The sequence below is a fragment of the Notolepis coatsorum genome, assembly GCF_963971535.1.
Source record: "Notolepis coatsorum genome assembly, chromosome: 11".
Taxonomy (NCBI): domain Eukaryota; kingdom Metazoa; phylum Chordata; class Actinopteri; order Aulopiformes; family Paralepididae; genus Notolepis; species Notolepis coatsorum.
The window spans coordinates 40,182,912-40,193,014 of NC_140175.1; the positions used below are offsets into that span (position 1 = coordinate 40,182,912).

At 47.3% G+C, this 10,103-nt stretch overlaps 2 protein-coding genes across 2 annotated transcripts; one reads left to right on the forward strand and one right to left on the reverse strand.

Moving 5' to 3' along the window:
* Positions 1–1,593: 1,593 nt before the first annotated feature.
* On the forward strand, positions 1,594–5,795 carry LOC311237100 (uncharacterized protein; the record flags this gene model as incomplete). Its single annotated transcript, XM_084324906.1, has 2 exons — positions 1,594–1,795; positions 2,421–5,795. The coding sequence occupies 2 exons, from the start codon at positions 1,594–1,596 to the stop codon at positions 4,100–4,102; spliced, it is 1,884 nt and encodes a 627-aa protein (XP_084181032.1). The 3' UTR covers positions 4,103–5,795.
* A 2,814-nt stretch (positions 5,796–8,609) lies between these two features.
* hcar2 (hydroxycarboxylic acid receptor 2) lies at positions 8,610–9,494 on the reverse strand (the record flags this gene model as incomplete). Its single annotated transcript, XM_084324907.1, has 1 exon — positions 8,610–9,494. One exon carries the CDS (start codon positions 9,492–9,494, stop codon positions 8,610–8,612), a length of 885 nt encoding a protein of 294 aa, XP_084181033.1.
* Positions 9,495–10,103: the final 609 nt, after the last annotated feature.

Sequence of the window (10,103 nt, forward strand, 5' to 3'; positions counted from 1 at the left end):
GACCGATAAGCCACGAGAAGATTCAATGAGACTACACTTATAGAATGTTGTAATTTCTGGAGTGTAGTTTTTAAAAGTCTACAAATTGATCTTGAAAAGGCACCAATATGTCTCACCCTGAGTACTCAACCTACCTAGTCTAGGGTTCAAGGGACAATAACAACATACTACCCAGTGTGTATTGGTAAATATCTCTCGTCTTGGTTCTCAAGCAGAGAGAGAGAGAGAGAGAGAGAGAGTTATCCCATAGATGCCAGTCTGTATGGCTGGCTGCAAACAAGTCCCCCAGTCTTTCTGTCAGCGGTTCTGTCAGCACTATAGCCTGGGGTGTCGCACAAGATGCATGCAAGTTACAAGGCCCTGCTCTGGTCCTCTCTCTCTCTCTCTCTCTCTCTCTCTCTCTCTGACAACTCTCCTCTTCTAGATAGACCAGGATCTGACTTCCGCCTCCTTCTCGTATGTTCCTCTGTAACACGGATATGCCCGGGGAAGAGGGGGGGAATTAGGAGGAGGGTTAGGTGGAGTGGAGGCAGTAGACGGCTCTGGGTGGAGGGAGGGAGTGTGAAAGAGGAAAGAAAAGGCTCATTGTGATTGGCAGAGGGCTTGAGAGCTCAGAGATACCTGAGAGTCTCTGGCTCCCGCCCACTGGCCTGAAGGCATGCACACTGTATACAGGTCAGGGGAGCGGCTCAACTTCATTCCACAAGGGAAGACACTGTAGTGTGTGGTGAAAGCACAGAGGGGAAGACATTCATGATGCAATTTATACAAGCCATATAGCCGGTTTCACTGACATTCTGTTGCTAGGGAACATTTATTTCCTGTAGGTTATTGCATTAGCAAAGATTGCAAGGAAATAAACGTGGGTCTGTTTAGAATTATTTATGTTGTCAAGATGAAACCGTCCGTAGGTCCCCCGTAAGACCTCTCTCTACTCTATTATTTTACTAGATAAATCGTTATCACACAAAGGCATGAACCAGCTGTGATGCCAAATGTATGTTCCATCATCATAGCTGCAAAGTAATACATTGTATGGTTTAAATCTAAATTGTACTTTTTTTCCCTCATTGATTGATTGATTGAAAACTTTATTAACAGATTGCAGAATGGGTACAGTACAGCTCAATACACACAATTGTTAAGGGGATGCAGACCAGAGAAAGACTTTCGTCTTGTTTACATCAGGGTCCCCCATTTTCAATTCATCATAGATCATTACCTTGAGCTACCTTCAGTTAGCCGAGTCTGCTTGGTTCTGTGTCTTGTCCATACGTCTTCTTGGTCAAATAGTATAGCCTATAATAATAATACTCTGTCTCTTGCCAAGTCACTTGCTTGGTTCCAGTCCACGACCACACGGGTTCTGATGCGATGCGCCCTCCAACACGGCAGAGGCGGCAGTGGGACTCTTGGCAGCGAATCAAAACGAAGGAACAGCTGGCGCGTCGTCACTTTCACGCGACACGTCCCTGCTTTGTTTGTTCCGCACACGGCAGCAGCAGCGCACACGCCCACTTTGCGAGATAGTTTTCACTCGTAAATAATAAACTATCCGCTTGTTTATTTTCGTCGGCTACCGTTCGGTCGAATATGGCCACGTCGAAAGATCTAAAGATGTTCTTGGAATCGTCGTTGAATGAGATTTTCAAAGCCACAGTGAACGACATCCTGGACTCGGTGGACCGGACTCTGACGGAGCACCAGGGCAAGATTCAGAGAATAGAGTCCGAAAATGAGGATCTCAGGCGGATACTGTTTGCACAAACTAATCATGTGGAGACGACAACAAGAGGTACGGTGGTGATGAACGTGAGGTGTGTGGGGCGGTCTGTGTTACCTAGGTGTAGGGTTGGTGGTCGCTAGGGTCGCACTCGCTGTCAATGACCTTTTGTTCATTCGGTGCCCACTGGCCTGTTGTCAGGTAATATCACTAGCTGCACGGCTCATGCTCGTGTCTTTTAATTATAAGGTCATTGCACGACCCACGCTGGTGCATATTTTGATGCTTGTGTGTGTGTGTGTTCATGACATCTTTAATGAGTGTTTATGTGTGTCTAGAAGCAATATTGAATAGTGATTCTAGGTGTGTGTGTGTGTGTGTGTTTGTTTAGTTTGTGCGCACGTTATGTGACTACTGGCTTAGTGAGTTAATTATGTTTATTTTACAAGCATGCCCACAGGCCATGTCTCTTTTAACAAGCCCAGTGACTGGTTAGTTGAGTCTGCATATTGTTTTTTCACAAAGATAAAGACGAGGCCTGTTGCTTCTACAATTTAGCAACATAATCTGTGGTTAGCTATGTAACCTTTTTACTCAGGAATAAAAAAAAAAGTGTACGTCAACAAATCAAGGGCTATAATACCATGTGTTGTGGTGCCGTTTACATTTTAATTATGGGGCTTTTGTATTTCCACAGACACAACAAGCGAACAGGAAGCCGCTCGGACGCCTGCGGCCTCAGAGTGGAGCGTCTCCGCTGCTCAGGGAACCTTCAAGATGTCCATCCGCAGCAGCGACAAGAAGAGCTCCCGGAGGAAGAACAAAGACAAGCTGAGAGCGAGTCAAGGGGCTGCTTCCTTCTCGCTCCAAGACAGTCCGGTGGTGGAGGAACCTTGTGTAAATACGTCAGATGAACATATGCCCACCCCGCCGCCGTTATCCATCAAAACAGAACCTGGCCTGGTCTACGGCGGCGCCATTGATCTCTCCAAGCCTCCGTCCCCCCCTCTCGACCTGGCGGTGAAGTCGGAGAGCTCTAATGTCGACGTCAAGGAGGAGTACGGCTCTCTGCTGCCGCTGCCGGGCTCCGACAAGGAGGACTGTAAAGACAGTGACAGTGATGTTAAAGTCACCCTAGTTTCTGACAGCTACATCACTGTAGAGGGCAGCGAGGAGGACGACGATGGACACTTTGTCAAGACGGAGGAGGAGGAGGAGTCCAGCGGGAGGCTGCAGTACAATGACACCGGGGAGGGGTTCTCCTCAGAGGTGCCTTTGCTGAACTATTACTCTGAGCCAGAGACGGATCCCGCCGGGGCGAGCGGAGGAGGTCTCGTGGTCGGAAACGTGAACGACGGGGAGGAGGAGGACTTGACCTCTGACCCGGCTGATTTCCTAGAGACTCGCGACAACTTCTTGCGCTGTCCAGTGTGTCCCGAGACATTTAGCCGAGCGATGTCCCTCAACGTCCACATCAAGACCCACAGCGGCGAGAAGGCCCACGGCTGCGGCTACTGCGGCAAGCGATTCGGACGGGCCGACCTGCTCAAGTCGCACAAGCGCACCCACACGGGCGAGAGGCCCTACTGCTGTAACATCTGCAGCAAGAACTACGCCCATCCCAGTCAGCTCAGGATACACAAGCGCGTTCACACCGGAGAGAGGCCTTACTGCTGCCCGTACTGCGGGAAGCGCTTCAACGAACACAACCAGCTCAAAGTCCACTTGCGAACTCACACGGGCGAGAGGCCGTACAGTTGCAACGAGTGCGGCAAGACGTTCAGCAACGCGGGCAACCTGCGCATCCACGAGCGCATCCACACCGGCGAGAAGCCGTACTGCTGCGCTCAGTGCGGGAAGAGGTTCAACGGTCTGGGCGACCTCAAGACCCACTACAGGATCCACACGGGCGAGCGGCCGTACAGCTGCGAGCTGTGCAAGAAGACCTTCAGCCAGGCCGGCCACCTCACCATACACATGCGCATGCACACGGGGGAGAGACCGTACAGTTGCAACGAGTGCGGGAAAAAGTTCACGGTGGCCAGCAGCCTCAAGCTGCACCTGAGGACTCACACGGGGGAGAAGGAGTACAGCTGCTCCTACTGCAGCAAGAGCTTTAGCAGGTCGGGCCACCTGAAGAGACACGAGCTGGTCCACACCAAAGAGAAGGTCTACCTCTGCAGCCTGTGTGGCAAGACCTACACCGACCAGTCTTCCCTTAAGAAGCATCTGAAGATGCACGCTAGCAAAGAGCAGAAGGGCCAGGTTGAAGGAAGCACCAGTGGGGCTGAAGTACAAGCCGGCGGCGCCCAGTCGACTAGTAGTGAGCCGTCGTCCCCCGTGGATAAACCACAGAACCACTCTCTTGGGGACGACTGAGTGAAAGACTGATGAAGGAATAGTGCTGTATATGGTTATTTTGTTACAGTGCAATACACTGTTGTCTAATCTTTGCTGTGATTTGGTAGGCCTTAAATATTTAGCAGTACTATATGCTACATCATCTTACAATTAACCTATTTATCATTATTTAAATGACTATTCTTCTCCTAGTAGCCTGCATTCTAACACCATGCTTACCTTGATTGTAGTTTTAATCCCTTCCTGTCGTGAGGAAACAAACGGGCCCTGTGATGTAATTGTGGAAAGAGAGTTGCACATATGACCAAAGTCTCTGTTACAAAGAAATGTTAAGGAAATGCTTAAAATGAGCTGGACCGGGACATCAGTCACAATCTGTCGGACACCACCCACCAGTGCAACCATCCTTGCCGTCCCATATGTGTTCTACTTCCTACTGTACTATTCCCCCAAACCACTACAAAGCTGAGGTGCCATGGACAAGTGGACCAGCGTTGATTCTCTCTTGACTGACCCCCTGGTGATCAGAGGTGGCCATGGAGTACACAATCTCCATACTCAAGTAGAACCTGGGTGAAAATAAACCCAGGACAACTTTTGTTGCCTGTTGTTGGAAATTTAAATGTTTCCCCCCCTCTGTAGGCTAATACATAAGCAGGCATACATTTTAGCACAGTAGAGCTATAGGTGTTGTATATTATACAGCCTTTTCGTGCATCTTCATCAAGGGAACCCATAGCCTAATAATTGTAATAATATTGTGATGATACGATATGGACCTAGGTCAGTCACAGCATGCTGACAAAATAACGTTAGAATAGTCCACTGAAGTTGCGACCTCCCTGCGCGTCCTTGTTAACTAGATCAGTGCCGGCCGTGTTTTCCTTTTTACCCCCTTGAATGCCATCATCCACTTCAATGTTAGCGTTAAAAACGCATAATCTATGTTTTAAATTATGGCTATGTGTCTAATCTGCCCGTCGCTTATCAATGACTTGTTTGCAGTCAACATTGTCGAAAGTGATTGTTTTTTAATCGGTTCATAACCTTTTTATAGCATTTCGAAAAGCTATCGTTCTCTAGAAAATTTTCGGAAAATAGAAAGATTCCCCCATAAACGGCATTTATTGGAATATTCTCGAATACACTAGACACGTTGTCATGTGTCGGCCTATTTATGAATAGTTTTCAAATAAACGCTAGATTATCGATAGTATTGTGTATTTATGCACGCTATAGAAGCGGGCTGAAAAATCTATTCTCTCATTTCCTCAACATCACACACACATACACACACACGGCACATGCTGATATCTCAGTGAATACAGCTCTGATTATCCTAAAACTGGTAACATAGACTCCTTGCCTTAGATCAGATGTTCTCCAAAAAGATTATTCCAATTCCTGATCGCCATTCCAAATATCGATCGCGTTTATTGATTGATTATTGGCTGCTGTAAATATATATTCCACGCTGCTTTCCAACTCGCGATCACATCCCTCATCATCAGACGGCTCGCCAGCATAATGGAGCCAGTTAGCTCCCCCCACAGGGATCCAGCAGTATAATCGAATGGCCTGCAGTTACACAGGGATAGACGATAGGGGGCGGTATTTTCCCATCTGAGCTCCTAGAGGGTCTGCTGTACCAACGGGAGACTCGGTTGATGAAATATGAATTCAGATCGCTAATAAAAAAATCAAACGACAATTTGCGTTGTCGGCACTCAACGGGGGGCATGATAAGACCACAATACACGTTGCTGGCACTCAAAGTGTTAATCATGAAGCTACTCCATGCTTACCGCTTCAACTACACTTTCCTTCTGCTCCTGCTCACTCTGCCCCTCAGCCCTGTCACGCTCACTCTCTCCCTCAGCCCTGTCACGCTCACTCTGTCCCTCAGCCCTGTCATGCTCACTCTCTCCCTCAGCCCTGTCACGCTCACTCTGTCCCTCAGCCCTGTCATGCTCACTCTCTCCCTCAGCCCTGTCACGCTCACTCTGTCCCTCAGCCCTGTCACGCTCACTCTGTCCCTCAGCCCTGTCACGCTCACTCTGTCCCTCAGCCCTGTCACGCTCACTCTCTCCCTCAGCCCTGTCACGCTCACTCTGTCCCTCAGCCCTGTCACGCTCACTCTGTCCCTCAGCCCTGTCACGCTCACTCTGTCCCTCAGCCCTGTCACGCTCACTCTGTCCCTCAGCCCTGTCACGCTCACTCTCTCCCTCAGCCCTGTCACGCTCACTCTGTCCCTCAGCCCTGTCACGCTCACTCTGTCCCTCAGCCCTGTCACGCTCACTGTCCCTCAGCCCTGTCACGCTCACTCTGTCCCTCAGCCCTGTCACGCTCACTCTGTCCCTCAGCCCTGTCACGCTCACTCTGTCCCTCAGCCCTGTCACGCTCACTCTGTCCCTCAGCCCTGTCACGCTCTGTCCCTCAGTCCTGTCACGCTCACTCTGTCCCTCAGCCCTGTCACGCTCACTCTGTCCCTCAGCCCTGTCACTGATCACTCTGTCCCTCAGCCCTGTCACGCTCACTCTGTCCCTCAGCCCTGTCACGCTCACTCTGTCCCTCAGCCCTGTCACGCTCACTCTGTCCCTCAGCCCTGTCACGCTCTGTCCCTCAGTCCTGTCACGCTCACTCTGTCCCTCAGTCCTGTCACGCTCACTCTGTCCCTCAGCCCTGTCACTGATCACTCTGTCCCTCAGCCCTGTCACGCTCACTCTGTCCTTCCTCTGCTTCCCTGTCACACGCCTCTGCTTCCCTGTCACACGCCTGCTCCTCTGCTTCCCTGTCACACGCCTGCTCCTCTGCTTCCCTGTCACACGCCTGCTCCTCTGCCTGGCTGACAGTGACCACCTCTCCCCCCTTCAAGTTCTACTTGTTATTGTACAATGTCGATGTTGTCAAACTGTAGATGTTGAAGCTACTGCAGCAAACTTGTCTGTTATTTTTGCACATTTGGCAGCATCTGCCTCTAGTCTAAACACTTCTCTGCACTCCCCTTGCGCTTTTGTTTATCCATTTTGACACCCTCATCCATCCACAGATTTTGGGCTCTGAGCCACGAGAGGACAGATGGGGTGGGGCCTAGTAAGAGATGTGATTGGGCCAGCCCAGTGTCAAAAAATATCTGCTTTATGGGCCAATCATTGGCCACATAAAAAAAAAAAAAAAAAACATTATTAAGAACTATTAATTAAATAATATCGGCCCCAAGGTGTGCCATATTAGCAGTTCAATGCTGCAGTGTAATGAAGGTGCTATTACAACCTTTGTAGTCCAGGGATTAATATTTCCAATGGTGGAGAAAGATGTGTTACATCATAACATCATACGTCTTTGGGTTCCTGAAAAGCGCTTTATAAATCAAATGTATTATTATTATTATTATAACTCATTCTACATTGAAATCATTAACATGATGCTGTACATAGCTTTAAATATACACATAACAGTCTGCTGTATGAAACAGATTAGAATGTATTTGTACGTTATTGCTAGAGTGGGAGAGAAATATACTCATTAAAAATCAACCATTCACTATTTCATTTCAGTAAGTGTTTTTACGAAGCCATACTGATTTTAATGATGAATGTTGTGCCTCTAGTCTAGAACATTGCATTCTGACCACGAAACACGTCCTCCACTACATGTAAAACTGACTCCTAGCAGTAGCCTATAATTCCATGTCACTGATTATAATATAGGGCTACTGTATGTTGTGGCAAATTAATAATATGCCTACATAGCCATTTAAAATTAGTATTTGTTACTGGGAATTTTATGTGGAGTTTTACTTTTGTGTGCTTTTTGTCTAAATTAAATAAAAAAGATCTATCGAACATAATGATTTACTCATCGTTTTTTTTTTATTGTCACTATTTGAAATACAAAAAAGGAAAGATTATAAAATCTTGAATGAGTATCATAGGGCTTGGAGGTATACCGAATATGAAACGGTATGGATTTTTACTATACCATCATCCACGATAGTAGATAGATAGATAGATATATATATTACATATATATTGTATAAAAGAATATACATACTGTATAATTTAAAAGAAAATTAAAAACTTTCAGCAGTATTAAAAAACTAAAAGAAAATAGACTTGAAAAAGCACAACAATTGCATTACAAGGTAATGATATATATAAAATATGTCACATCACAGTAAATAGCATTACACAGTCAAAACTAAGAAAAATATGATATGTTGGCCATGTCGACCAGCCCTGGAGCATCATGTATTTTCCTAAATACACTCATTAAATAAACAGTAATATACACATATTGTATTTTATGCATTCAGTGATTTAATTGAACATCTGAAAACGTCTGATCTAGTGAAACTAAATTGCTTTCTCCCCTGGCTTTATTTCATATCGACAATACAGGAACTGGGTTTATTTGGACCATTTCCAGGGCTAAGTGGGAAAACACAGGCTTGGGCAAAGTCTGAAACGTGCACTACTGCACTGCAACTGTATATAACAATAACATTATATAACAACGTTACACTTTACTCGTGGTTCGTCCGGCAGCAGAGGCCGGGGCTTCGTGGTAGCTTCTCCCTGGACAGGTAAAGCACGGGCTGGATGCTGCTACTGAAGTCCATCAAGCCAAAGGCGATGTAGTGAATGTAGCACCGAAACACGTCGGGAGAGAAGTATTGCTGGAAGGGGAACAGCGCTACGGGTGGGAAGTAGTTAAAGACGATGATCGCCAAGATGATGAGGACCATCTTGAAGGCCCTCTTCTTGACCGGGTGCATCTCGTCTCTGCCGGGGCCCGACTGCCGGAGCGCCCACAAGATGGCAATGTTGCAGAACACCATGAAGGCGAACGCCGCCAGGATCATGACGGTGAACACCTTCTCGAAGTGGACGATGTTGCCCACGCACTTGGCGGCGGCGTAGGCAAGTGTGAACAGCCACACCACGGTGGCCAGCACCGCCCGGTGGCGCCGGTCCTTCAGCTCGGTGAAGGTGATGGGGTGGAGCACCGCCATATAGCGGTCCAAGCAGATGCAGGAGAGGAAGAGAGGCGATGAGTCTTTGATGCCGTAGAAGAAGCGCAGGACATACCAGGTACTGCTGGTGTTCAGGTAGACAATGTTGGCCAGCTCCAGAGGAGGGGTGAGACAGAAGAGCACGTCCAGCACCGCCAGGTGAAGGATGAAGATATCCGAGGTGGAGGAGTCGCCCTTGTTCTTGTGCATGAGCCACAGCACCATGATGTTGGCCGGGATGCCCAGGAACATGTTGACGAACTGCAGGCCCAGGTAGAAGATGAGGACAACAGGCATGTCTTTGCAGCTCCCGTACACCGTCTTGTCTACAAGGCTGTAGTTGGCGGGCCTGTGGGAGATGAAAAGCAATGAAGAGTTGATGTAGAAGACCTCCATGATGGTAGGATTGAAGTGGGCCGGTCAGTGGACACCACACCACCCAACTGGTCAACAGGTATCTGTCAAGGCAAAGAATAAAAACAGTCAAAACGAGAATAAATAATCAAAATGTGCCTCCTCATTCAGCCTTAGCGCCTTCCGTGACTGCGATGTGCAAGCCAGCAGCGTTTGAATTTGAATTTGAATTTGAATTTGAGTATATAGGCTTGCACATCGCAGTCACGGAAGGGGCTACCTTAGGGAGAGCCATCGTCACTATTATGTAATGGAACAAGCATAGTTTTATATAGATATGATATAGGTATGTATACAGGTTGTGAACAGAGACATATATGCAGATATATCCAACAGTACAGTCCAACATATATGGTATATACACACAGTATAATATACTTATTGTACATGGCAATCATACAGGTATGTCAACATAATAAATGGGTCGACTATAGAATGAGGTAGTAGGTAGTTATGATATGGATTTTTCTGTATCACAAACAGTACTGTATTTGCAAATCTGGTATGTCATAAATGTATAGATGTAGCAGTACTGTCTATCTGTATGTCGTGTGTGTCATATGATGAATTGAAAATGGGGGACCCTGATGT